The sequence below is a fragment of the Pyrgilauda ruficollis genome, unplaced genomic scaffold (genome assembly GCF_017590135.1).
Source record: "Pyrgilauda ruficollis isolate IOZ18807 unplaced genomic scaffold, ASM1759013v1 scaffold25, whole genome shotgun sequence".
NCBI lineage: Eukaryota > Metazoa > Chordata > Aves > Passeriformes > Passeridae > Pyrgilauda > Pyrgilauda ruficollis.
The window spans coordinates 17,835,803-17,863,558 of NW_024523822.1; the positions used below are offsets into that span (position 1 = coordinate 17,835,803).

Consider the following 27,756-nt stretch of genomic DNA (forward strand, 5'->3'; position numbering starts at 1 on the left):
GGGTAGACTTCCTTTGAAGGAGGTATCTCTCAATTCAACACAGACAACAGAATAACACAAGTAAGCATCCCTATTAAAACAGGAAAAAAACTGATGCTATCTTCTCCCAGTGGATAAGCCCATTATTACATTATGCTCTATCATCCTTCTCTGATAAAAAAACATCAGGTACAAAAAACCAGAAGTAAACATCATCTTTTAATCTGTTTCACTCACTTCCTTAAATCCAGCAATTAAAATCACCAGGCCCTCCTACTGAAACAAGTATCAAGTTCAGATCCTAAATGGCCAAAGGGAAGGAGCCAGCCACAGAAAATCAGTTTTCAGAGCAGATTCATGATGACCAACATAAGCTGGCACAGAGATGAGCCACCTCTTATCAGTTCCAGGCAGGGTTCACCAGGTGCATACAATTTAATGGTCAACATACCTGTTTCTAGTCGTGAGGAATATTGATACAAGAAATACAAATTCACCAAGTAGAGAAATCCCGTTCCAGGTCCCACTGGGAAGAAGAAAGTTGCTGTTATCGGCCGCCAGATCTGTCCAGATCAAAAGAGAAAGATATATTTATAAACTGCAGAATGAACTCATCTGCACAGGCTTTTTATTTACATTCATTACTTGATAATGAATGAAAACTTGGAACATCAAGAAGATTAAAAACAGCCCAAGTATTGATTATTCCTGCTTTTCTAGTTGTGGTGCTTTCTTTCTATCTGGTAAGCAAAGCTACTAAGACTACACCAGAAATAACACACAACTTTGCAAACTGCTTTCCCTCACACCTTTGCAGCAGTGAGTCTTTAATGCAGTGCAAAAGAGACTCACTGGCAAGGATGCTACCCTGTTTAAAAACCAGCCGTACAAAACCCATTCTTCTCTGTTGAACAGAGGCCAAAGAATCCACAGCCTTTAGTGTACCATTCCAAACAGCACATGCTGCTCTGAGCATTTGGGATCTGCTCTGGGACAGTCTCCCAGCTATGAATATTGGGCATAGCCAACTGCATGGCAGCACGTAGCAAGGACAGAAAATGCCTGGTCATTCATGAATGAGCTCTTTAAGCAGCTACGTTTCCAAACTGAGTATTGGGATCCTGAACATCACAGCTCAAGAAGGAACAAAAGAACTAGAGGAAAAACCAGTCATTTATGCTACTAAATTTTGGGAACAATACATGAATCAAGGTACAGAGAGAGTCATTGTTTTAATTTTTTTCTTTCTTCAATGAAGATATAATGAGATGAAATAACAGAAATTTAAAAATTGAAATTCCTTCATTTTGATCTCCTCCAATAAGTGCTCCCCCCCCAACACTGAACCTGTAACATCACAGTGCATGGAAAAATATGCCCAGTTTGAGACCATTTTTGATATTGCTATTGTACCCAGAAACACTGCATGTCTGACACCTCAAGGCATCAGTTGTTTGTTTACATGGACCATATCTACGCACAGAAGTTGACAATCCAAACAGAAGCTTTTTCAAATTCCAAACCAGAAGGTGCAAATGCACTCTGTTACAGAATCACAGAATACGTCATGTTAAAAGGGACCAGAGTAGGTGATCTGGGCCAACCTCCCTGCTCAAGCACTCATTCTAGAGCACATGACACAGGACTGCACTCAGACAGTTTTTTAATAACTTCGGTGAGGGAGATTCCACAGCCTCCCCAGTCAGTCTGTTCCAGTGCATGATCACCCAGGTCAGGTGGAACTTCCCATGTATCAGTTTCTGCCCATTTGCATTTGTCCATCTTCTGACACCTCCCTTCTGATACTTACAGAAACTGCTGAGGTTCCCTCTCAGTCCTCTCTCCTGGAGGCTGAAGAGGCCCAGCTCCCTCAGCCACTCCTCATCAGAGATGCTCCAGTTCCTTGATCACCTTTGTTGCCCCCACTGTATCCACCCCAGGAGCTCCATGTCTCTCTTGTAGCTCTGCCTCAAAACCTCCTGGGCTAGCTGCAGTCTGGGATGTTTGCACACCCTGCAAGCCCAAAGTTACAGCTCCCAAATTCACGGCCACACGATGACACAGAGCTGGGCAAGCCACCTGTAGCCACAGCCACAGAGCTCCTTGGCACAACAACCAGGGCCTATCACAACAACGCCCACAAAAAACGTAGGAAAATCCACACCAGTCTGAGGCACAAGACGAACTACAGGACTGCCAGGGGCAACAGCCCTCCTTCTGCACCCTGCCAGAGACGCGCAGCCCGTCACCGCGGTGGGGACCCTCGGGCCTGCGGGCTGGGCCCGGATTTACCCGGTGCTCTGCCCGCAGGCCCTGCACAGGCTGAGCGGGAAGGCGGCTCCACTCCCGCCGGAGGGGCTCTGGTCACCCCGGTCACCCCTGGGCGCTGTCTCGGTGCACGGCGCCTCAGCGCGGCCGCGGAGCCGGGGGAGCGGCCGGCCCCGCGCGTAGCCCCAGCGAGGCCCCGCAACACTGCCGCGCACTACAACTCCCAGAAGGCCGTGCGCGCAGCGAGTCACAGTGAGCTACTGTGCGGGCGCCGCGGGGCACGCCGGGAGCGGTAGTGCGGCCCGTACCTGGAAGCGGTGGATGAAGGCGTCAGGCCAGAGGAAAAGGTTGACGGGGCTGACGAGGCCCAGCTTGCCTACGAGCGGAACCGCGATGGAGCCGGCGAACCAGTAGCGCGTGATCAGAGGGATGCTTCGGAACCAATCCCCCAGGTCCGACATGTTGCAGCCGCGCCTGGCCGCCGCCCAGGTCTCGCCACAAACCGGCCACTGAAGAAGAGACGAGACGAGACGAGGGCTCAGCCACTCCCGCCGCCCGGTCAAGGAGGGGGCCCCGAGCCAGACGTGGCGCCACCGAATTCGGCCGAGCCGCCGTCGCCGCTTCCGGCCCCGCCTCGGCAGCCGGGAGTCCCGCCCCGGGGGCGGAGCGGGGAGCAGCCGCCGCTGGTGGGCGACGGGGCTGTGGGGTCAGCCAGCGTTCCCCTCCCCGAGCCGCGCGGGCAGCAGGAGGGAACCGGCAGCAAGTCCTGTGCCTGCGACAGGCTGCAAAACCCATGTTCGGAGTGACCTATTGCACTGCGTTATAAACACACTTGCCTGTGAGGACGCGACGTTTTCACTCGTTTTTACTTCATTGCCCGGCGCTGGCCGCGCTCCGCCCGCACCCAGGTGGCCGCGCGATGCCCGCGAGGAAAACTACAACTCCCAGCAGCCCGCGAGGTAGCAGTTGGAGCTGTTCCATTCTCCGATATCTGGGGGGGAGCGCTCGCCACTCTTCCGGCTCCTCCCCATTGGTAAAGCGGGAGCGAGCTGTACCACGCGGGTGGCGCACCCCGGCGCGGAGCGTGGGCGGAGCCCTGAGGGCAGCGCGGGAGCGGCGGCGCCGGGCGGGGATGGAGCGCTGCGATCTGGGCGAGCGGCGGCGCGGGCCCATCTGGACCCGCAGGGCGGGGGCGGCCGCAGCGCGGGGGTAACGGGGCCGGGCCGGGGGGAGCGGCTGCCCGAGAGGAGCGGGCGGACGGAGCAGGGCCGGCCCGGGCCCACCTGAGTCTCTGCTGGGGGGTTAAAGGGGTTACCCGGTTAGATAACGAAAGGAGCACGTTCCCCTCAGTTACAGAATGGCTGCGGTTGGAAGGGGCCTCTGGAGATCATCCGGTGCAAGCCCGCTGCCAAGGCAGGGTCACCTAGAGCAGGTTACATAGGAGCGCGTCCAGGTGGCTTGGAATGTCTCCAGAGGGGGACACTCCACGACCTCCCTGTTGGGTGCTCTGCCATCCTCAACGTGAAGCTCTTCCTCCTGTTGAGGTGAAGCTTTTGTGTTTTAGTTTAAGGCCATTGCTCCTCGTCCTGTCGCTGGGCAGCACCGAAAAGAGTCTGGCACCGATGCTTTGAGATTCTTACACGCATTCATGAGATGCGCTCCTGAAGGCGGAGCCGGTCCCCAGGGAGGCTGAAACCCCGCGCTCGGGCTGCTCGGCTTGGCCCGGCACTTACCCTGGTTTAGGAATTGTATTGAATAAAATGCCGTGGGGGAATTCCAGGAGATTAATCGGTGTGCTCTGTAAATACTGCCTGGTCTAAGCTGAAGAGCAGCGTCACAAATGCTGCTTTGGGGGCCCCTGTCCTGGGGGACTCTGGGGCCAGCCCCGTGAGCTCCTAACTGTGTTCTCCTGGCTTAGTTTAGTTGCAGGGAAACTTTTGAAAGGCGGAGAGTGACATTGAAAAGGTCTTGGGAGGTGCTGTAGCTGCAGTGATAAGTACTTGTGTTTCAGGATGGTTTTAGAAGCAGAAGTCGTACTTAATTTGTTAGGGTCTTTAATGTCATAATCCCACACAAACATCACTAGATTTCAATTACACTTTAAAATATTTTATCTTTCTCATTTCATTTTTCTGGCCCTTTTATTGAAGAAAGTGGACTTAACAGTGAGGTGCAATTAGTTTTATCTCTAGTCTGCACCAAAGCTGTATGTGTTCACTCAGACTTTGTAACAAACCCCCACAGCCGGATGAGGGTTCTGGGTAGCATATTCTGTGTCTCAGAGAGCTATCAGCCTCTCATATAACCATGGTCAGAGCATTCTGCAAGTGCTCTGCAGTCTTTGATCAGCCTGCCAATGTCTGGCACAGTTTTGGTGTTTAGTTTAACTGTGAATTCACATCCAAGTGATAATACAAAATTATTGGCTTGTTCAGTGTTAGGCAATAAATCCAGGAATGGCAGATGTTCCAATTCTCAATCTCCTGCTTCCTGGAAAACCCTTCCTCTTACAGCTGATTCTGCACATTGCTGCATCTGGCTCTGTTTTATGTGGACAGAACCATACAAGGATAGAAGTGGAAAACTGGAAACTTTTGTTCTATAATAGCTCAGATGAATAGTAATAAATAAGAGTTTCTTCACAGAATTGTAGAATGGTTTGGAGTGGAAAGGTGCCTCAAAGACCATCTAGTTCCAACCCCCCTGCCATGGGCCTGGACACCTTCCACTGGACCAGGCTGCTCAGGGCACCATCCAACCTGCCCTTGAGCACTTCCAGGGATGGAGCATCCAGAACTTCTCTAGGGAGCCTGATTGTCTCACCCCCCTCACAGTAAAGATTTTTTTTTTTTCCTAATGTCTAATGTAAACCTACTCTCTTTCAGTTTGAAGCCATTCATCCTTGTCTTGTCATTCCAGGCCTTTGTAAAAAGTCTCTCTCCCCCTTTCTTGTAGGCTACTTTCAGGTACTGGAAGGCCACAATTAGGTCACCTCAGAGCCTTCTCTTTTCCAGGCTTAACAATCCTAATGCTTTTGAAGACTGTGAAAAGAAGTGATATTAAAATTGATTTTCCCCACATCTAAACAGACTGGTTTCTTACAGTAATGTACAGCTTCTCAGTTTTCTAGAACATTTCTTTGCAGTGGTAATGATGAGCCAGGTTTCTTGCTGAATTGGGCTTTCAGATAGATCAGTATATATTAGTGTTATTAATTAATAATGGAAATCAGGTAACCAGGAACCACACAAAAGGATTGTGAATGGTGAATTTCTCCCATCTGCTTTACATGTGTCCTACCCACCTTCCAACCCAGTGAATTACTTCCTTTGTAATTTTTTATTATTCCTTTGTTATTTTTTATATTAGAAATACATGGGTTTCATGGGAGATTTTTCATAGAACATGGAAAATCAGAATTGTAAAATCCTAAGATAGAAACATTTTAATCCTATGTCTTGCAGATACAAATGGTAATAAAATGATTCTAAGCATGGTTGTTTTGCTGGCTTTCTTCACAGAGTTATAGTGAACATCGTTCACAGTGTCCAAGGGTACCACTCAAAGACAATACATTTTCTGAATGTGGCTTTTGACAGTTCTGGGGATTCTCTCCTCGCTGGAGACCGCCAAGGGAATATATATGTTTTTGACTTGAATGGGAACAGGTAAGAATATTTCTAGCAAGACTTCTTAATTTGTCTGAGACATCTGTAGCATTCAGGGGTGTGGAACTTGCCTGGACAGGATCCCACAGGTTGGGTTTTAACTAGATAGTTTTAGAGTTTGCTCAGGGCTGAAATTTCAACCCAGTGTCTTGTGTAGGCTCCCTAAATGTTATTTATTTAGTTTAGCTGCTCAAAAAGATCAGAGGCTTGCAACTGTAAAAAGAACAGCAATGCCATAGAACTTAAGTGCTACCACCAGAAGTTATTCTTGGGCCAGTACAGATCAATGAGTGAGCCACGAATTACAGCAGATTAGACCAAGTGTTTTCATTTGCAGAAATGCATCAACCAGTCTTTCAGCATTTTACTACTGACTTTTAAAATACTAGCACTGATTTTTTTATCTGTTATAATTGGATATTATTTCCTTACTCCCTTCTTCTGAGTTTATTTTTTTCTCTCTGTGAAATATATTGAAACCAATTAAATTATTATTTCACTTGACATTAAATGAACCAAAGTTTCCTAACACAATGAAAATGTGTATTTTTAAATAGGTTCAACCTTGTTCAGAGAACAATGCAGGCTTGCACTGCTTTGGCATTTAATCTTCGCAGAAAGACAGAGTTCCTTGTGGCTTTGGCAGATTATTCCATTAAGTGCTTTGATACAGGTAAGGAGAAACTTCAAAGCTTAAATGCTATCTGTATTGGCATGAAAACTTACATAATTTTAGTTGTGATCTTAAATTTTTTGATAGTTTGTTTTATAGAAATTATACTATGTATTTCATGCCATCTGTCTAAAAAGAAAAGCTTGGGCCCATGTTGGTTATAGTCCTTGGGTAAATGAACCTAAATGAACCCTTTGCTTTGCCAAAGTTCTTTATTCCCACTGAGTCATGCAGGCATTTGTTTAACTGAAGTCCACCACAGGATTGTAGTTAGGTATGTTACCTTTTATTTTAAGCAGTTTTTTATATGTTTACTTAGAATGAGGTACTGTATTAAAATAAAGCCAAAACTAGTTGACAGTGTGTTAGTTTGCAACTGAACAAATTCTTGACTATATTTACAGTAAAATATTTGAACAAAGTGACAATGTACGCTAAAAGAAATGTCAATACTTTTGAGTATTTGCATAATTCTATATCCTTATTGAAAAGCAATATTAAAAATTAACATTACAGCTGTGTGTCTGTCTTGATTAGAAGTTAAATGGTGAAGGTGCAAAGCAGTGACAATTCATTCTTCATAAATTGTTCTTCACTTATCAGAAAATGCATTTGTAATGTTTCCATTATATCCAAATATTATCTGGAATTAAATATATTTAAAAAGCTGTAGGAATCACTCATCTACAGTTTTAGGGCTTGAGATTATCTGTGAAGATTTTAATGTAGCACAATGTTCCTCAAAATAGAGGAAGAGTCAGAGTTAAGGTCTGAAATCCTCTGCACTCTTTCTCTTCCTTTCAACAACAGCAAGATCAATCTTAGATTTTTGGATGCACTTAGAGAAATCTTTATTACTCCAGAAAGTACTGCGTATTCATCTGGTGCTGTTTCCAGATATCAAGTCATACTGAAGAATGTTCTAAAATATGAATGGTACTCACCTGAATTGGTACAGTTCCCTAGGGTATTAGACAGTTCTTGCCTGATGGACTCCACCCCCTTCTTTAGAAGACACTCTCAAATCCCATGTCACCTCTCAGGTGATGATAGCTTTAAGCACTCCATTGTCAGTAAGCACAGCAGAAAGTTTGACTGTTAGTCTTTATGAGCTGCTTTATAGCCATTTCCTATCTTTGATGCCACAGCAGTAGCTGGAACCACTCCATGGGCTGCCAGGCAAACCACCCAATGTAAACAGTGTAATTGCCACGAGTGCAGTTTGGTTGCTTAGGGAAGATTAGTGGTCATGCAGTCACAAGTGGGAGACATTGTAGTCAGAGGGACCATTTCCTTAGAATGCAGTGCACAGCAGAAAAATGTTTAAGGTTCTAAAAGAATTAATGAGCTGTTGCTTTCTGACTCTGCCTTCTGTAGTCATAGCCCGTTGTCATTAAACCTTTTTATTTTTCACCTGTAAATAGTTGTGTAATCATTCACACATTCTGTCCACAAGTAAAAACAAGTGCAGAATTCTAACTAGAACATTCAGTCTCAGCTTCTGTGGGTGTTCACATCAGATATTCTATGAGGCATGCTGAACTTAACGGATCACATTGTTCATGGCTTTTTAAGATTGATTTTTAGGCTAAATTAATCAAGTCTGTGCAAGTTGGCTTTCCGTGCAGAACTCAGCATAACTTGTAAAATGTTATTTGGAGATGAGAAGAAGGTTATTCCTCTAAGGTATAATACCTATGTGAAGACTGATACCTTTGTTTCTTGTGTGTTGGGCTGTGATGGTAAATGGTTATATACTAGTTATGCTTAAAAGTCTCTCACAGCATAGTGTTGACAATAAAGATCAAAGTAGTAGTTGTTCCACTCTGAATGACTCTCATATCTTTTTCATCAACTTCTGCAGGAAACCAGGAGCTAGTTAGTTGGATGAGAGGCCATGAATCTTCCGTGTCTTCCATCTCTGTCCATGGCTCAGGCAAGTATGCCATCACTACTTCCACTGATACAGCTCAACTGTGGGACTTGGACACCTTTCAAAGAATAAGAAAGCTGAATGTTCGTCAGTCTGTGGGTATACAAAAGGTGAGTAAAGAGCAATTGCTAAAGGGTGAACAAGCACATCACAGTAGGTACAACATCACATATTAAAATCACATTATTTGTAGTCTTTAAAATACAGGTGAATGTTTTTTATCATCTTTGAGCATCTCATCTTAACTTTTATCCCATCACATCACCCAGACCACTGAAATAATGACTCAGTAGTTGCAAAGATCTCCTGGGAACTTTTAAGGAACTTCCATCTTTAGAGATACTCAAAACTTGCTTGGACATGACCTTGACTAACCCAATTTAACTTGGAAGTTGGAACCATCTTCTAGATGGACCTTGCATTAGTCTAGGGTGGGCTCAGAGGACCTGTGTAGATTGATTCCAACCTGAATGGTAGTGGGATTTAAGGGTGTTGTTAAAAAACAGTTTTGGTGTCATAGTGGTAACTTCAAACAGTCACCACCACCTGCCTCATTCAAAGCTCTTGTGTCTGTGCATGCAAAGCACTGAATGTGGGAACAAACGAGGCTGAAAAGGAACCCAGCAAAAAGAAATCACTGCTTCTCAGCTTAGTGGTTCCTTTGCTTCTGTTTGCTACACAGACACACTGGAACAGCATGGGATGAGAAGGATGACATGTTTGTGTCAGGGAGTGGTTTAAGTAGGTCTCCCTTAGCATTACACTATTTTAAACAGGTCTGCCTGCGCCACCAAATGTTACACTTTGGTCTAAGTACTACAGAAAGTCCTGACCCAGTGCCTGAGCATGGCTTGCACACGTGCTGCCCTGCAGTGAATAGTCTGACAAACACCACTTCAAACCAAGCTTCTCGTCAGGCTGGCCACTAAAAAGCGGTGCTGCTTTTGCAGAGAGCAAGGCTATTCATTTGAGCGTCCTCACCCACTTCTGGGTCAGGCAGAAATTCTGTCAGCTTAAAAGTCACCTAGCAATTACTGTGAAAGATCATCCATAAATTTTTGTTTGTTTGTTTTATTAAAACTGTTGTGTAGTACATGTTGCAAAAATAATTATAACATCTTTCCTCCAAAGATGGATGCATTTCTGTAGTGGAGATTTTTCTAGTTCTCAGTATCTTTCTTTCTTTGTGTAGGCTATGTATAGGGACTTCTTATTGGTAAGTGGCTCTTGGAATTGGGTAGGATGAGGATGTTGATGGAAAAAATTTTTAAAGCCAAACAGTAAGAGATTATGATTGAATTAATAGATCACATTTGGGAATCAGGAGCCTGCTCTCTTTGGTACTACCATTTCTTATAGGACATTATGCAAATGATCTAGATTTCATTTTCCTGTCTTTAGAGTAATTGTATTCTTATTCCACAGTCTAAGACATACAGGTAAATACATGCTTTACTGAAGTTCAGATTTATTATTAGACCACAGGCCTGACACTCAGTGTGCAAAGCTGGATTCTTGCTTGCTCTCTGAGCCACTGTAGCAGTGTCACACCCATCTTGTGTGCTTTTTGATGCCTCTTAAGCCCACTTGCACTCCAATATACACCTTCTGTTAGATTGGTGTGGGGCAAAGCTAATTTAAAAAGATAGAGACAGAGGTGCAGAGTGAGCAGAGAGGAGATGAAGCAGATGAGAATACAACACATCTGCAATGATTATTTCCAAAGCATCACTGTTTATTCAACTGCTGCTTGTGACCATCCTGTAGTATTTTTCTATGGCAAAGCAGAAAATTACCAACTGTTAGTACTCCAGTTTACCAAATTCATCTGCTCTCAATTCTTTGTCTAGTCTTCCTCAGGGACCCTGAAGGAGGACAGACAGCAGAAGATAAATTACTCTGGTAGCTGAGATGACTCTTTTCCCCACAGGTTACTTTTGCTCACTGTCAAGTGACTCATTTGGCCTGAATGTCCAATTTTCAGTCACTAAGATGAAACCCAGCCCATATATCCATATTTCCAGATTTTCAAGGCCCCAAGAGATCATTCAGACCAAAACTATGAACTTTGTAGCACTGACATAATCTCAGCCAGTGATGTCCCCAGCGTTTATATTGCGTCCTTGCTGCACTCATCGGAAACAATAAAGTTTAACAGTCATAAAAACAAGACAGATAAAATGTAGCAGTTTTTTTCTGTGAGTTAAACTGGCTTAGCAAAGGGTACAACCATTTTAACCAGTGCAAGGAGAGCACACCTACTCTTCTCTAGGCTGTCACAGTAATAGCGACACCTGCCATGTTTTATTTTGCCATGCACTTCGTTTATTTAAAATGTACTTCCTTGACAACATCCCATTTCTTTTTCTTTTCCATATTCTTCCAGGTTTTTTTTCTTCCATTGAGTAACACCATTCTCAGCTGTTTCAAAGATAATTCTGTTTTTGCATGGGAATTCGATACTCTTCACTGTAAATACCAGTTGTCAGCTCCTGTAGAAGGTTCTGTATTATTTTATAAGGTGTTTGCTGTTACCAGGTAAATTGCTATTTTAAACATTCTAAAGGCAGACTATAAAAACTCTGGCTTTAAATAGGTTCTCTTTCTTTATTTGTAATGTTTTATGGAAGTATTAAGCTATCTAATATGATAAGCTTTTGGACTCTGCTGTGACTGATACTTTCAGCAAAGATCAGTAGCAGTTTTTATTACAATCCCCCAACAGTTGAAATAAATTAGATTGATTTTTAGTGACCACTAAAATAAGGTTTAAACTTTATTTTATAATATCCTTTATTTTACCCTATCCTTTACTAAAGCAAATTTTATTACTTAGGAGCTATTTTGTTCTTTTGGGAGAGTATCACAGGAATAATGGCTGACTCAAAAGTGATTTGAGGGCATAGAACAAAATGAACAATCTCTCTTTTTAGCTAACACTAATTTAAATTATAGTATGCTGACGGAAGCTTTCCCTGTGATCCAGGGATGGTCGGACTTTGGTAGCTGGTGGGAAATCAAATCATCTTCACTTATGGTGTTTGGAATTAAAGCAGTTGATAAGAATAATCCAGATGCCAGAGAAGGTGCGAGCTGTCCGTCACCTGGAATTCCTCCCTGACAGTTTTGATGGGGGCTCCAATCAGGTCAGTTTTTTCATAAAGCTTAAGACAGAAGTATTTGGGTAGTAGATTCAACACCTATACTTGGAGGGTTTTTGGGGGGCTCTGTGGGTATAGGGGTATGTGATACAAAAGGAAAGTTACTGTGCTGAATCTTTGCTCCTTTAGCTTAATGGAATGTCGTTGCTGAATTGGGTGTTCCAGGTATTCCACTTTGTTTTACGTTGGCAGTATTAATGGATGAATCCTTTTCACTTGTAGGTCCTTGGAGTGTTAAGTCAAGATAACATTATGAGATTTATCAATATAGAAACATGCAAACTCCTTTTTGACATTGGGAGTCCTGAAGAGGGAATTAGTACAGCAGTGATTAGCCCAAATGGACGGTACATTGCCTCAGTAATGGAAAATGGAAGCCTTAACTTATACAGTGTCCAAGCTTTGACTCAAGAAGGAAATAAGGTATTTTACATTTCTTAAAACAGCAGTTAGTCCTCTTAAAGATGATATTTGTCTGCATATGTTTTGCATCAGCAGTAGTTTGCAGAGGTGCCATATTTAACAATATAAATAAAGAAAAAGTGATTTGTACAGTTTCCTTCATAGTTCCTCCAGCCTGTCAGGTAATTTGGTGTTTTTAAGGTATATATATCACTGTGTTACTAGTGTTGGAAGGGGGAGATGGTATTTCTTTCTACAGCAATTGTGTGCATCAATTTCTTTTTGTAATGGTGTTTTGGAGGGAGATGGAAAAAGAATAATTGTGCCTCTTCTGTTCCATTTCCTATAGGAAATATTTTGCAACTAATGTTCTCTTAAGCTGTGGGCATGAATGGTGTTTTTGCTACTGTGATTTTGTTCTTCTTACTGTGTTATTGGATACCAGCACCCATCATTTATGGCACAATCATACACTCTTAATCCTTCCTAAATGACAAACATTCTAAATACCAGTTCTTATTTTATTACATTAATTTATTAATGGGAGTCAGGTTTCTAAATACAGAATTCCATATATCTTTATCACCATGTCTTTGAAGTAAACAGTAACCAGTTCTGGATAATGATGGAGCTGGAGCTGAGGAAGGATGTGTAAAGATGTCACACGCATTCCATTTGCACTTTTGCTGACGGTTTGACATGAACTGGGATATCCACTTTGTCACTTGCTTTCACAATCTCCAGCATTGAATTAATTAATACCTGCCTGACACTGAAGACTAATTAAAGTTTGTAAAGGTCTTCTGTATTCTTTTAACTGGTGCTATAGAAATGCAAAATATTTTAATGACGTTGAGAAACACACTAAAGTAAATAACCTGAACAGTACATGATACACATCTACAGTATCCCAATTATATTTTTACTGTTTGCTAAGCAAGGAAATAATATGATGTTTGAGTTAGCTTGGAAGCTACATAAACCTTCCCATAGTTAGAGCAGTTTTATTTGTGGACATCATTTTCCAGGAGTATACAATTTATATCTGTTTATTTATAGTATAAATGTGTTTCTAGTCTTTTTTATGGCCATCAGACTCAAAAATGTGGCATATAAAATAAACAACAAATTATATTTCTGTGTAATCTGTTTTACAAGATTTTAACCAAGGTATTTGTACTTAATACTAGCCTCCACCATTCATGTTCAAAGTTGTAGAAGATGGGCCCAAGTACACATCAGAGGCAAATAAACTGATCACAAAAGTGACTTCAGGAAGGTCAAAGAGGCCATGGAAATCCAAACAAAGCAAAATTCAAAGCAGATTGCTAAAATTGCAAGCAAATACGTCACTTGAAAATAAAGAGGTAGGAAGAAATTGCAAATATTTTGTCTTTCAGTCTGCAGTGTTTATATTTTATTGCCATTTGCTTTAAAAAATAAATTCAAGCACTGAAGCACTTGTATATTTGAGCAGGGCAGGTTTTAAGGAAATTTTAGTACCATTTACTCTCTCTATTTAGTCCATACTCCTACAGTATGTGACACAGCCAGAGCTGCCTCCAGTCTGGGGTACCTCTGCAGTTGTTCAAGCAACTTGTGACACATTTGGTATTTGCTAGATCTGATCTGCTTCCCTTACAGAAAGCCAACTGGCACATCTAAAATGTCTGCCCAGAATACATTTCCTTTTTTTCTTAATTATTTAGAAGATGAATTACTGCGATAAAATACATTTATTCCCCTCTGTCATGATGGTGTTATTTTCTCTCTCTGTCTTTATCTTGTGCCTTTTAAATATATATATATATATATATATATATATATATATATATATATTCCTGTTTATGTGTCACCATATGATCTATTTCTTATGTTAGTATTCTTTATGGTTTGCTATATCCATCATTTAATTGTACATAGTTCAGTCAGTTTGGGTCTGATCTGCTTCTGACTGAAATCAATGATAGCTGTTTGAGTTCAGGAGACAGTAAATGATTATTAAATTACCTTTTTGCTGTTGTTAAAGTTCCCAGGACTATGTAGCAGACAGCAATACATGTTTGATTTTTTACTTTGACACTATGTGATAAACCTCAATATTTAGCCACTCTCATCGATTAGAGTGCAAAGAAAGAGAAAATGGTTACATTTATCCTTGATCTCCTGTTTTGCAGAATGAATTGCCAGGTGGATTAAACAAGAATCGTCTGCAGGCCTTATTGAAAGGATTTGGAGAATATCCAGCTAAGTACAGGTGTTTTTTGTGTGCATGTTCATGCTTGCACAAATTAAAATTGCTTGTGTTTACTGACCTATGAAAAAGAATTTCCTTGACTAAGGCTGCATTTTAATTGCAGGATGTTTGTTTGGCGTTCCTTATTACAACTTCCTGAAAACCACTTGGCATTCAGTAGCCTGATAGATAGGGGAATCCACAGTGCCTTCGTAAATATTCAGAAAGAGTATCCCATCAAAAGTGGGAAACTGCTGAGAGTTCTACAGAGGTAAAATATATATTTGTACTTATTTAAAATATTACAGATTTTTGTTTTCATATAGTCATCTGAAATGTATCCAGTAGCTGAAAGCAGCTGTAAGAAAAATTCTAAAATTACATAGTAGTGCCCTCATGCAGTTTTGTTTTGGTAACTCATACAATCCTGCATCTGTCTTGAAGCTCACAATATTTCTATGTTGTGGTTGTAAAATACATACTATATTTTTGTTTGGTTTTGGATCAATGTTTTCTACACAACATTTTTTTGTTTGCCTCTGTGTACAGGACCTTGTCAGCTCTAGCCCACTGGTCTGCTATCTTTGCTGAGACACCTTACATGCCTTTGCTAGCATTCCCATTTGTAAAATTATTCCAGAACAACCAGCTGATCTGCTTTGAAGTTGTTGCTACAGTAGTAGGTAAGCAATGATTTAAAAAACTCAGATATGCTTCAACATGTTTAAGCTTTCCAAAGCAAAAGAGACTTTCCTGCTGAAATGAGTAAGGTATTTCCTTACTTATAGGTCACCATGGTGTTACCAGGAATTAATATGGAGTTTTAAACAAAAACCTCAAAATAAGAGACTTCATTTTGCAGTGTTTCTAGCAAAAAGTTAGCAGTTTTAACAGTGTTTCTAAAGTCTAATTGAAATGTATCTAGCATTTGCAAACCATATGTATCTAATGTAATTATATAATAATAATTAAGTCTCTGAGACACGGGAAAAGTAGTCACAGCCACCCACCCCACCTGTCACCTGCTCCCAGCCAACAGGGAATGATCTCTTTCAAGGTTTGAATGATCTCTCTCGACTAAGCTCTGTTTAGTTGTCTTGAGCATGTGGTAACTCAAAACTAGACATTTGTCTGAACACTGGCTGTGGCAGTCTTCCGAAGAAACATTCTAAATTAAAGTACTTTACACTTAAATTAGTTGTTGCAGCTGCTGCTAAGTCTACAGAAGGTATGTGCTGCCAAGCATACATACCCACTTTGCAACCACATGCTGTTGGTGAATAAGTATCCAAGTTTACAGAAATTATTCTTAGTACGTTAAAAATTACTTGAGGCAGGCTATAGTTTTGTGAGACAGAAACACTGATTTAACTATTCCCATCTGCCTCCCATGCCTTAGTCCCACAGCTCACAGATTTTTTTTCACTTTGTATTTGAGCCAGATCAGTTCTTCAATCTGGTTCACAGTGTACTGACACAAAAACTCATGCCAGTGCAGCTGGAGGAACAGTGTACTGTGGGAATGGTTTAGGAATACTCAGAGGAGATGAGAGTATCTTAAATAGGTTTTGCTGCCTGAAACAACATCTTAAATAACCCAACTTCAAGGTTGTCATGAGTCTTTTGCTCTGGATTACAGTGGATTGTGTTCAGCTTCTTGTTCTCTTTCAGTTAATTTTTGTCAACACTGGTTTGAGTACTTTCCCAATCCTCCAGTTAATGTCCTTGGTATGATGGAAAATGTTTTGGCACATCATGACAAAGAACTACTTCAGCATTTAATAAAATACAATGTGACTTCACAGGTAATAGTCTAGACAGCTTTTGTATACAAAAATATACTGCAGTGAATAATAGTGCGCTGGTCTTTTATTTTGATGTATTTCTAGTTTGGGGGAGTTTTCATTAAATAACAGTGAATTATGTGGGAATGTAAAGAATATATCATTGATTTCCTGTTGTTTTTCTTTGTCCATGATCATATGTAAGCTACTTTAATTCTTTAGAAGTTCTTTGCTTTCAAGTCCACATTGTTTAAAAATCTACTCATCAAATTATAAATGTGCCTTTTTTAACATGAACATAAGCGTGATGAATTAATTTTCTAATCCCTGTTTATCATTAGGGATGATTTTAGCTTTACAAATCTAAACAGAACATTTAGACATCCAGTGAAATAAGAAATGTATTTGTAATCAGCCCAGATTAACTTTGAATGTTTAGAGTAGGTGGTGAAACTTATCTTGAAATGATCTGTTTATTTCCTTTTTCATAAATTAGTAGATTCTTGGTATAAGGGAAGAAAAATCACATTGTTTCTTTAAAAGGAATAGTAAAATTGTACTAATGGATTATTTTGTCAATTTTCCCAAATAATTCAGGTTTATGCTTGGCCTCTCCTAGAAACACTATTATCTGAGGTTCTAACAAGAGAAGAATGGCTGAAAGCCTTCGACAATATTTTCTCCAACCATCCTTCATACTTTCTAATGATTGTCATTGCCTATGTTATATGTTCCAGAGCTTCCTTGCTCCACTGTAATCAAGCAGCAGATTTTGAGGTAAACATTTTCATATTTAAGTCAATCATGTGGAAAAGATGTATGAAACTATGTATCTGTTGTTAGGTTACAAGGAGATCCATTTCCAGATTAATATCTGGTACTTGACAAATACACAATAAATGAGTAAAACATTGAGCTGTTTCCTGCAGTTTCATGCAAGGAGAACTTTAAAAGCTTTCATAAGCTTTCTAATGTCCCTAAAGGCCATTTTTAAAATTTCAATAGTTCATCAAGCACAAAATAATTCTGTCTCTTTTTTGAGGATCTAGTATGGACTTCTGCCTCTGGAGATGATACACAATAATTCTGTGATGTTGTTTCATTATCCCCTTGTCAGATTTTCAAAATTAAGTAGTATTATTGGATGTTCTCTGAAGCTAAATTAAAATGTTTCCTTATGTTTAATGTTCCATGGGAAGAGGATTCTTTTTCTTATGAAAATATCTCTGTAGGCAAACAAAGAGTTTCACCTCTAAAATGTCCTTATGAGCAGCCAATTTGACTGACATCAAGCAGATAACATTATTGCTATGTTTAATAATGACCATTTAGAGATTTTCTTGGTGGATAAGATCTTTGACAGGAAGAATAGTCCTGCAAGAAGAGAAATTTCTGACCTTCATGGCTGAAGACTGAAAGTCAAGGCATGTTTATCCAGTGGTAGGGAGTCACTGTTGGACACTCTAAATTGACATCCAGCTTCCCAAATCCCTTACACAGCTGCCATTTGAAGAGAAGGAAAAGAACCACAGCATCCTTTCCCACCTTGAAGAAGAATTGAAGAATTCATGAAACATCTTTGGCTCAAGTCACTTGAGCTGGTGATGTTTCATGAATTGGTAGGGAAAACTTTAAAAACTTTTAAAATTAACTATTGAAATATAGGTCTTGCTAATTTTCATGATAATTCCCAAATATGTGTTTTAAAAATAAATATATATTTATGTAAAAAAAAGTGCATAATCTTGTGTAGAATGTAAATGGCAGCATGTCTCTTACAGTATTTCTTTCATCATCGCAACAACGTGGACATTAATGTTGTGATCAAGGAAGCCTATCATCTTATGGAGGCTACACCTCTGGAAATCCATCCACAGCATATGCTTGATGACTTCACACCACTTACAAAAGGACAGTACCCTGTGTTTAATAAATATCCCACATTCATTGTGAATTATCAAGCTCAGAAATGGGAGAAGATCAGACAGGATGAAATTGAATACTTGCGAGAGAGGTATTAGTGAGAAATTGAAGATGGTCTCAGACTGGGAAGTACAGGTGGACATAACTGGCTTTGTATGTTGTAATGTGCAGTCTTGAGAAGAGAGATAAGAAAATTCAGGAAAAGGACTTGAAATAGTGCTAAAGGTTGAGAGTTACTTGGTTTGACATGTTTTTACATTAAATCATTAGTCTTATCTTAAATAAAAAATGTCTGCTAATTAGCAGAAGATACTGGGCCACAAGTCACTGAACTGGAAAGCTCACAGCCAGAGCCTAAACCTCTGTTCACCTTGTGGGCCCCAAGTTTTGAAGGGCCAGGAGTTCTTAGCTTGCTATTGAAATCAGTGGGTACCATGATGCCAAGGCACCCTTAGAAACCAGTTTTTGTTAAGAATGTGGGAAGAAAGTACCTGCACTCATCTGTAATGCCCTGTTGTCTCTAACAGTCAGTGTGGTACGTCTGCCTCATGTACTTTGTCACTACGAAGGGGATGCCATATTCTTTCATGTCATCTCATTTCAGCAGCTCTTTGCTAGAACTGTCATCAATTTCAAAGTAATCAAGTAATTTCTTGATATTTGGTATGATTAACATGTGACTTCCTTCCATGTAGACAATTAGCACATGAATCAGAAGCCAAAGCACAGGAACAGAAAGCAGAAGATGAAACCTGGTATCGAAAGCAGAAATTACTTCAAGAAGCTGAAGAACAGAGACAAAAAATCCTAGTGGAAGAAGAGAAGTTGGCAGAGCAGAGACAGAGGTATTAGAATACAGGAAGCATTAGGGGTCTGGCTACTGTAGCCTTCTATTACATTTTTAACCATAAGTAAAGGAGAAATAACCACTAATTTGTATAAATTGTAATGTGGGATAACTGTGGTCTGGTGGGTTATATTTTGGTGTGGGAATTAAGTGATTTGGGTTGTATTACTACCTTGCCTATTACTCCCTAGAGGGAATACAGCAGATTAGAGGTCAAGTCACTTCATATTCTTGTGTCAGCTCCCAGCCATTTTTCTGGTTCCTTCAGATTGCGAAGTCTATTAAACAGTCAATTGCTGTGTGTCTGCACACTGAGACTTCAGACTTGCATTGTGGGCAGACCCACACTGCAGATACAAGAGTTGCTTATAGGATCAGTGACTGTACAGAGTCCTGGACTTCTAGTGGACCTGGAAAAACAACTGCTTTGTGTATCAGTTTATAAGCAAAGAGCTGTGATAGTAATGAAGCTGAACTGTAAGTTTGTATATTTTGCAGTTGTGAAGGTTTAAGAGAATTTCAACATCTCCATAATTACTTAGATGAACTACAGGTAATCATGGAATCATTTAAGTTGGAAATTACCTTTAAGATCATCAAGTGTAATGGTTAACCCAGCACTGCCAAGTTCACCAGTAAACCCTGTCCCTAACCACCACGTTTTTGAGCACATCTCCTAAACCTCTGTAACCTACAGAGTTGGTGGTTTGCTTTTTTTTTAAAGAAGACAGCAGGCCTTTACTTACAAACTAATCCTTAAGTTTGTGGTTTTGTTCCTTGAAAGAGTTTGATATTTACCAAATAAATTTGGGACATTTTGGGTGAATAATTTTGGGTGAATAATTTTGTGCAGAAAGAGGTACCAGGACACTGGCAGTTATTCTAAGGAGTAGTTTCCAGTTTTGGATCCTTGCAACATTAAACTAGTACTTACTAAAATGGAACAGAAATAGGGCACGGGACTTCAAAGCTTAACTGGAGATATTGCCATTAGAAGATGTGTGTCTGTGAATTTAATTTTGTCTCATAAGTGAAAACTGGACATTTTACAGGAAAGAAAGCAGCCATCCTAAGCTTTGTTAAGGTGGAGATGAGCTCATAGTGATTAATGGCTAACTGCATTGTGTGTTTGTGCTCTTTGGTACTGACCTTTTATATATACAGTATTATTTCTGTTATTTGTTTATTTCTGTTTCTTTTGGCCTTGAAGGCTTGCTGTTGTGAAAAGAGAACTGAAAGTAAAGGAACTGCAACTTTTAGATGCTTCAAGAAGACGTTTTCTGAACTACCAGCAAGATCAGGTTCAAATGGAACTGAAACATCTCAATGACGAAATTGCAAGAAAGGTTGAGTATTGCTCAAGCTATTATTTTCTGCAAGGTTTAATAGGAAAAATAAACAAGGAAAAAAGGCATAACTAAAATTTTAGTTGATATACTGTGAGCCCAGAGGTGTCTTTAGCATGAGGCAGACTGCTTCAAGTGGTAAATGCATTATTTAACAGTTAGTGGCAGTGTTGAAAAATGTAATGAGCTTCTTAAAGGACTAGTGAATTCTCAGCTGTCTGTAGGCTGTATGTCCAGATTGCAAATTAACTCTGCCACTGATTGAGAGGCTCCACAGTGGCCTCTGGCCAGGCTTGGCCCTGCTTCCTAATCACTAAGCTGGGCACCGTGGCATAGAGTTGTGCCATGAGAATGGTGCTGAGAATGGAAGGTTTTGCAACTCATGAGCACATACTGAGCCTTTGCAGGACTATTCCTTGTGTCTCAGCAACACACTTTGCAGAGCACAGTGAAGCTGGGGGTGGCTGTTTCCACAGTCAGGGCACAGTAACACACCTTAGCTCCAGCTCAGCACAGGTTCTGCTAGGTGCAAAGCAGCCACTTCCCCTTCTGCCTCCTGTCCTCCACAGCATTCTGGCTTCAGGAACTCCTTACTCAATGCAGAGCTGCATGTGGCAGGTTTTTAACATCAGTTCAAGACTGGTATTTCCCTAACATAGCTTGGCTGGATGCAGAACTCTTCTATGCCTCTTCTCCACCTTGCCCCGTGCTTTTGTTATGCAGTATTTTCCATTCTTCACATGACAGAAAATTAACCAGAACTTAGGGGTGTGGGGGTTTGGACATTCTTTTTGATAATGTTTTTTTAAAGCAGAAGAATTTCTTTAGTGTATTTTCATGTGTTTCTCTTCTCCACAAGGCATCTATGAGACAGCAGAAAACAAATGCTGTCCAAGATATAGAACCTGAATCACAGAAACAGCTTTTTGAACATGTAATTATTGGAGAACTATACTAAATACAAGTATTTAATGGTTGTTCATTTGAAGTTCTTGGATTTGATTGTGTTCGTGCAACCACACCTTGTGAGGAGAAATGGGGGCCTGGTATTTTCCTCTTTTTTGTCTTTAATTATTTTTTCTAGAATAAATCCCATGTTGTAAAAGCAATAACACAATTCACTGTTATCTTGGGGAGTTTTGGGTGAAAAAGTCAGATCCTCCCCATTTTATTTTCCTCTGCTGAGGTATCATTTGGTTGCTAAAGGGTTTAGTTACGGGCTCAGCTGCTTGAGTGAAGTGAGGAAAATGTAAATAAGAAATGAGTGTACAACAATGTGTTCCTCATCCAGAAACTCCCACCTTTTCATCTGTGATATCCAGACATATCTGCATTTTCTGGAGAGAACAGTATAGCAGATTGATGTAGGTGATGAAAAAATGTCTAGTTGCCAACAACATCATTAAGCAAAAAGGAGTGGATGGTTCATCAGGAATGTGCAATTCCTTTCTGAAATGACTGATTTATTCAGAAATATGGCTATTCAGTTATAAGTGGCTTTAATCAGTAATTCTGTTTAAAGTTAAATTTTAGTTAATTATTGTAAATAATTATTATAAATTACTGCAAAGCAAGGATGCCAATGGAAGTCTTTAGAAATGTTCATTTTGGTTAAAATACTCAGTTAAGTGTTGAGAAATCAAAGCTACATCTTGAGTTTGTCTAGATCCAGTGGAATAAAGGAGAATTAGACATCCAGCTCTCTGACCCTCATTTTGAAACATGTCATTTTTTATTTGGGTTTTTTAAAGCTTTTGGTCATAAACTTGTTATAATCCATATGGAGCATGACTGGGCTAAATTTCTGTTAGCATTTATTTATTCAATACACAGCCAACTGTATTGTGGCTACATTTACACAAACCAGGCTAAGCTCATTTGTATTCCAGTACATGTAAAGTCAGCTCTCTAAGGAACTAATTCTACAGTGATCATCCTCTCTGGGCTAGAAAGGTAGCAATTATTTAACTGGCTGAGGATCCCTGTTTGCCCACAAGAGTCTGTGCAGACAGGCTTTGCACTGTTTCGCTGCCGTCAGCCAGGGTCCCTACTCCAGCTTCAAAGGATGTTGACTTTGCCTCAGCTGCTCAGTAGATTCCTACAGGCCTGGGAAGGGGTTTTAACTTTTGCAGAAAATTGTGTAGATGTGCCCTGGTGAATGTGAAGAAAAGGTGGTAAGCTAAAATGCTGTTTCTAGATCTGCTGCTGGGTTGTACTACTTGGCAAATCATCTCTGTGTTCAAGCTGCAGATGTGTTTATTACAAATCCCAGTGCCCTGAAACACCCTTTATAGTTATGAAACATTTTGAGGTTTTGGCTAAAATTTGCCATAAATTGCAGAATATTTTCATGATGAATCTAGTTCATTTAGGTTGGAATTCTGCTTTTATTCTCCACAGTAATCTGGAGAATGAAATTACATCTCTTGTCATGACTCAGGCCACTGTTATGACTCACGCTTCATCTAATTCCAAGTGGATAAAACAGCAGGGTCTATGACTTTTTTGAACAGTTATGATATGTAGTGGGATGAGATGTGTGGATATATTCAAATACTAGTTTAATGAAATTTTAATAAATGTTAAAGAGATAGAGTTACTAATGTGAGCTAGTAGCTTAGCAACCATAATTTTTGTTTGTGTGCTTGGCAGCATCTAATCAAAGACCAAGAGGTAGTTACAAAGGAAATGAAAGAAGAGGTGGAAGCCCATCGAAGAAAGATGGATTTGGAAGATCAACGTGTTCAGAGACTGATAGAAATAGATAAAGAAATACAGAAAATTCATACAGTAAGATAACTGGATCTTAACATGTGTTCTGGGGAGTCAATATGCTAACTTATACAAGTAGTACTGGCTAATAGTATTTTGACTGTAATTAACTAGTTCAAGTTCATATGGAAACATTTTCTAAAGAAATCTAATTTCTAGATACCTATATTAATAGATCAGGATTCTATGTTTAAAGTTTTGAGATTTCCAAAAATTTGACTGAATTGTCCAAACAGCTGTATAATATTGAAATTCTCTGGACCTGCCAGAAATATTAGCTTTTTTTTTTTTTACTTCTCAAAACTTAGAAAGCATGTAAGACTCAAAAGTGCTTTTCAAAACAAGTCATCCTCCTGATAAGGAACATGTTTTGTTTGTAACCATAACAAAATAAAAGATAGCCTCAAAGGAGATTTCAGTTGGTAGTACTTGGCAGGCAATTCAGCTGTAGAAGCTGTCTTCTAGATTGCAGTAATGAATGTGTGTAGCTTGACATTAGGAATTGCTCAGATTTTCAAGCTCAGAACTTGTAACTGCACAGTTGGAAAAATAGTTGCAGCTATCCCACTGCCCATATGCTTGGCATCTGCATTTGTGTATTGTCTAGAAATAAACATATGGGTCTGCAATTTTGTAAACAGCATTTGATTTTTGGAAGCAGATGGATGTGGGTGAAGTATTGGCATTCAGGTATCAATCTTACGTCAGCTGCACCTGTGAGTGCAGCTAGGGGCTCTAGCAGGGACATCTGACAGGGATCCTGGAAACACCTCAGTTTGTCTTGCCTGGTCTGTAGGTAAGGCTGTGCAGTTGGAATAGACTGAATTTCTGGTAAGAAAGGTGTTTTATTAGGTGGCTGAAGAAAATTTAGCCAGAACTGAGCAGAAGCACACTGATACCAACGGGAGGCTGCACCCACAGCGGAGACTCAGGCATGATGACCAGGACCGGGTGAAGCACTACAGAGAGATTGTCAAGCTCCTGCATGACAACAGGGTGAAAGAAGCTGAACTGCTGAAGGCCATGAGGGAGACAGAATCAAAAAAGGTATTTGCATAATTTCTTTTTCTAAGTGGGCCTGGCAAAAATGTAACCGCCTGTAACAGGGAGTGCAGAAAGCTGAAATGTTTTGTTAGAATTCTCCTTTTCTGTTTTGACTGGGAGTTTCTGGAAGCATAAGTGAACTGGTAAGGATGTTTTAGCCTTAGGAAAGCAATTCCTATTTCTGTAAGTTCCTTTCATTTTTATTCTCTGACCCAATACTTCTACCTTTCTCCAGATGTTTGAATGAGACATTTTTCAAAATGAAACCTTCACACAGCTGACTACCATATTTTGATTTTAGGGTGAAGTGTAATTAGTGATAATCCATATGGTTCTATTTGTTGGTTTTTCCTTGCAACACATCTGTTGAAGACATTTAATATCTCTGTTACACAGCAGGAAGACGTTGTACAGAATAAAGCTCAACTGGGGAAAGAGCAGAAGGCGGCTGCTGCAGATGGGCACAGGAAGCAGTTCTTAGATGACAAAATGAATGATGAGTTAGAATTGGCTGAGAAGCTGCAGAGGGAAGATGGCTGTTTTGGTGAGCATGTAGATAACACAGTTCCGTGTGGATGTTGGCATGAAGCATTCAATGACTGAATACAAATGAACTGTCCAATATTGGGGATAAACTTAAGCATAACTCCTTTACTAAGCACTCCATAAGTGCTTTTTGGCAATATTCTTTCATTAAACAGATATATCTGTTTTCCAAAGCCAGACTTAGAAAGAAAGCTCAGTTTGATACCTACCAAATGCAGCAATATAAATGGCATTTTGGTAGGAGCACAGGTCTAGCTCATCTTAAAACAATTGTAAAATCGTATCCGTTAGAAATTTTCTGTCAAATAATGTTGTCCGGTGACATACAGTATTATACCAAGAAGTGGTATAATATTGACATACAGTATTATACCAGTAAGTGCTTTTATACCAGTAAGTTTGTTAAAAAAAAACCCAACCAAACAAACCCCAACACATTTATGTGCTTCCAGAATTGGTCAGTACATCTTCTCAAGTGCTGCATTTGTGTGTTTTTGCAGGTATTTCTCCTACCCCCCCACCATGCTTCCAAGGCTTACATAACATTAATGATTAATATTAGGGTTAGATGATTAGTATTGCTTTGGGCAAACTTTTTCAGCCTTTGTCCTTATTTACCTAATGTTTTAGTATGGTATATTTTGCAACTGTGCATAATTAAAGTGGGTGGCTCCTAAAACTACAAGCATGAGTAGCCATATTCCATATGATCTTAGTGGCCTGTTTGTCAGAAGATTAATTATACAGGAAGAAACAGCACATGTAATTTCTTAAAGAGCTGCAATTTCTTAAAGGGAATTTTAAGAAATTAATGAAATTACAGAGCTGTAATTCCTTAAAATGAAATGCTGTGATGCATAGCTGTGACCCGAAGAGGAGAAACATTGACCTCTAATTCTGAGCAAATTGTACTTGCCATTAACTGGAGTGGGTGATTGTTCTACCTTTGCTTCCTGGAGAAAAACTGTTTTACCTCCAGCTAGAAAAATTCACTAGAAACTTCAATATTTTTAAGTTACAAAGAACCCTTCTTTCCATTTGCCACAGAGAGACTGCGCGATGTAAAGGCCAGGTGTACAGAGAGGGGGGTAGAAGTCCAGCAGAGGCCAAGGTCTGGAAGCATCTGTCTCAATGATTTGTCTACATTAGCATCATCACCACACAGTAAGTGTTTAAGTTAGAAGTCTCTTTCACATTTAGTTTCAGAGCATTGCTGGAACACCCAGCTGTGGGATTGAGTCATTAGTTGTGTAGGTGTTTAGTAGATAGTAAACCAGTTTATTGTTGTGTTCTCTTTCACACCTGCAGAAAATGTCTTTGCTTCCAGGGGCGGTGCAGGTAAGAAGTGCCTGAAGTGTGTCACATTATGAGAGTGGTCCTAGTAAACCTCAGCCTAGTTTAATTGCATTCTGACCTGATCATATTGCACATGTTTTTCCTGTCTTCATAGCTGTTTATGATTTGGGAATGTTGAGAGGCTGTAGAGCTGTCTTTCATCAAAATCTGACTGGGAGTTATAGTCAAGAATAAGTCTAATTTCCTCTAGTCTGTCCTAGCTACTCTGGCAGTGAAAGCAGTTTAAATTCCAGTGCACCTTATGTACAAAAGTCTGCAAGCAATGGGAACCTCTGGGCCTGCTGTAGCCCCCATTAGCATCTGACCTGGTAGCCAACAGAGGCACTGCTTTCAAAGAACTTGCTCCTACCAGTCTGAGGGCTGTCTCACATCCAGTGGTACTGAAAACCAGCATTTCTCTGCCAGAAATGTCTGGTTTCCAACAGGTATTTGTAGTGTTTATGGAAAACCACTGGTTGCAGTGTTAAGTTTCTTGCACTTCATTGTCTTTAGCCAGGAGACGAGCAGAACTGGCACGCCAGGAGCGGGAGCTGATGGCAGAAGTCTGGCGGCTCAGACGAAGGCTCACCTCACGGGCCCAAGCCAGGCACCCTCCAGCTCGTTCCCCAGCTACAACGTGGTCACCTTGAGATGATTTGCTCTGCACCTTAGCTGCACTTTCAAATTATTAATCAGTGAAAAGCTAAATATGTATAGTGTGATTCAGGATGGACCATAGACTTATTAAAGGCTTTTGGAGATATTTTTATGTAAGAATAAAATCCTAGCTAGAAAATATGTCTTTTGTTTGTAACCTTCTTGTTATTTTTTACTTCTAAAATAAACTCATTTTTTACCATCAAGTTACTGAGTGTGCAGTATTTGTATACTTCTGGTGGCTGCCCTGACTTGAAGAAACAAATCACTGTTAAAAATGTTGGTTTTGTCAGTGATGTGGAAGTGGATTCTACAAGTTGCAGCAGGGAAATTTGCAATCAGAGAAAAGAATCCTTTCCAGCAAGAGCCAAACATTGAAACCAAGGCCAGAGAGGGTGTGGAGCACCTGCTGGAGAGGCATGTAGTTGTTACACATATTAGCAAGTTCATTTCATGAGAAAGAACGGGAGAGAGGATCTAAACAAATCCTCTAGCACTACCTTGCTCTTTGTAGTGCTTGTGGTACTGATGGCTAATGCTTTTGACCCAAGTCAAGAACATTATGTGGTGTTACAGTAAAAAGGAATAGGGCAAAGTAAATTAAAGTGAATCATCCATAATTGCTACACATAGTGCTGATACAGGGGTAGACTTGGCCCTGTGAAAATATGAGGACTGGGATCTTAATTTGTTCTGCTTCCCCTGGGGTTTTGCTGATGCTCTTTGGGGCAGCAGTATGGGAGCAGCACTGCTCGTGCTGGCCCTGGGGGCTGAGGCACCGAGCAGACCCAGGATGATACCTCTAACCAGCAGCTTTCTGTCACCTGGGGCAGGGAACAGCCTCTCTGCTTCTCGTTAAATTACATGAAAACCTAACAGCACAAAGGTACTTGGTTCTTGCCTTAACATCCTCTGCATCTGGAAGTAGAAAGCGTCACATTAGCAGCAACCAGGATCCATGGAAATCTCATGCAGCCCTCAGCAGAGTGTGGAGAAGAGGCATCATTCCTTTTCAAAGGGAGAAAAATGCAACAAGCCAGAATCATCTCGGAGGCAGAGGGAGTAGATGAGAAAAATTGTATTTTTCTGATGATTGTCTTGGAGTTGACATACAATCATTTTGGATATTTAAAGGGAAATAATAAACCCACTGAGGTTTTGGCCTGTACCATGGGCTATATG

The 27,756-nt window shown here is 40.4% G+C and overlaps 2 protein-coding genes across 5 annotated transcripts in view; one reads left to right on the forward strand and one right to left on the reverse strand.

Moving 5' to 3' along the window:
- DERL1 (derlin 1) overlaps nucleotides 1-3,193 on the reverse strand; it is a 16,316-nt gene extending 13,123 nt beyond the window's left edge. Inside the window, exons 1-3 of the mRNA XM_041470728.1 lie at nucleotides 3,084-3,193; nucleotides 2,556-2,756; nucleotides 431-542 (exon numbers count right to left, since the gene is read on the reverse strand). Of these exons, the coding sequence (XP_041326662.1) occupies nucleotides 431-542; nucleotides 2,556-2,708 (265 nt within the window). The 5' untranslated portion in view covers nucleotides 2,709-2,756; nucleotides 3,084-3,193. The remainder of the gene's footprint in view (nucleotides 1-430; nucleotides 543-2,555; nucleotides 2,757-3,083) is intronic.
- On the forward strand, nucleotides 3,090-26,766 carry TBC1D31 (TBC1 domain family member 31). 4 transcript variants are annotated; one of them, XM_041470723.1, is made up of 22 exons: nucleotides 3,090-3,456; nucleotides 5,769-5,915; nucleotides 6,473-6,588; nucleotides 8,453-8,631; nucleotides 10,908-11,059; nucleotides 11,508-11,667; nucleotides 11,905-12,105; nucleotides 13,275-13,451; nucleotides 14,262-14,341; nucleotides 14,445-14,591; nucleotides 14,870-15,003; nucleotides 15,992-16,125; nucleotides 16,702-16,881; nucleotides 17,886-18,118; nucleotides 18,723-18,872; nucleotides 20,085-20,220; nucleotides 22,873-23,010; nucleotides 23,845-24,039; nucleotides 24,433-24,580; nucleotides 25,630-25,746; nucleotides 25,891-25,920; nucleotides 26,431-26,766. In XM_041470723.1, exons 1-22 carry the CDS (start codon nucleotides 3,167-3,169, stop codon nucleotides 26,565-26,567), a joined length of 3,381 nt encoding a protein of 1,126 aa, XP_041326657.1. In that variant the 5' UTR covers nucleotides 3,090-3,166; the 3' UTR covers nucleotides 26,568-26,766. The 4 variants fall into 4 exon arrangements, with proteins under 4 accessions (XP_041326657.1, XP_041326658.1, XP_041326659.1 ...); XM_041470726.1 differs by having other exon boundaries at nucleotides 3,148-3,280; XM_041470724.1 differs by lacking the exon at nucleotides 25,891-25,920.
- The last annotated feature ends 990 nt before the right edge of the window (nucleotides 26,767-27,756 follow it).

Coding starts and splice junctions, on each gene's coding strand:
- TBC1D31 (XM_041470723.1), top strand. CDS start 3,167: ATGCCCGCGAGGAAAACTACAACTCCCAGCAGCCCGCGAGGTAGCAGT. Junction 14,342..14,444: donor GAATATCCAGCTAAGTACAG/GTGTTTTTTGTG, acceptor TTTTAATTGCAG/GATGTTTGTTTGGCGTTCCT. Junction 18,119..18,722: donor ATTGAATACTTGCGAGAGAG/GTATTAGTGAGA, acceptor CCTTCCATGTAG/ACAATTAGCACATGAATCAG.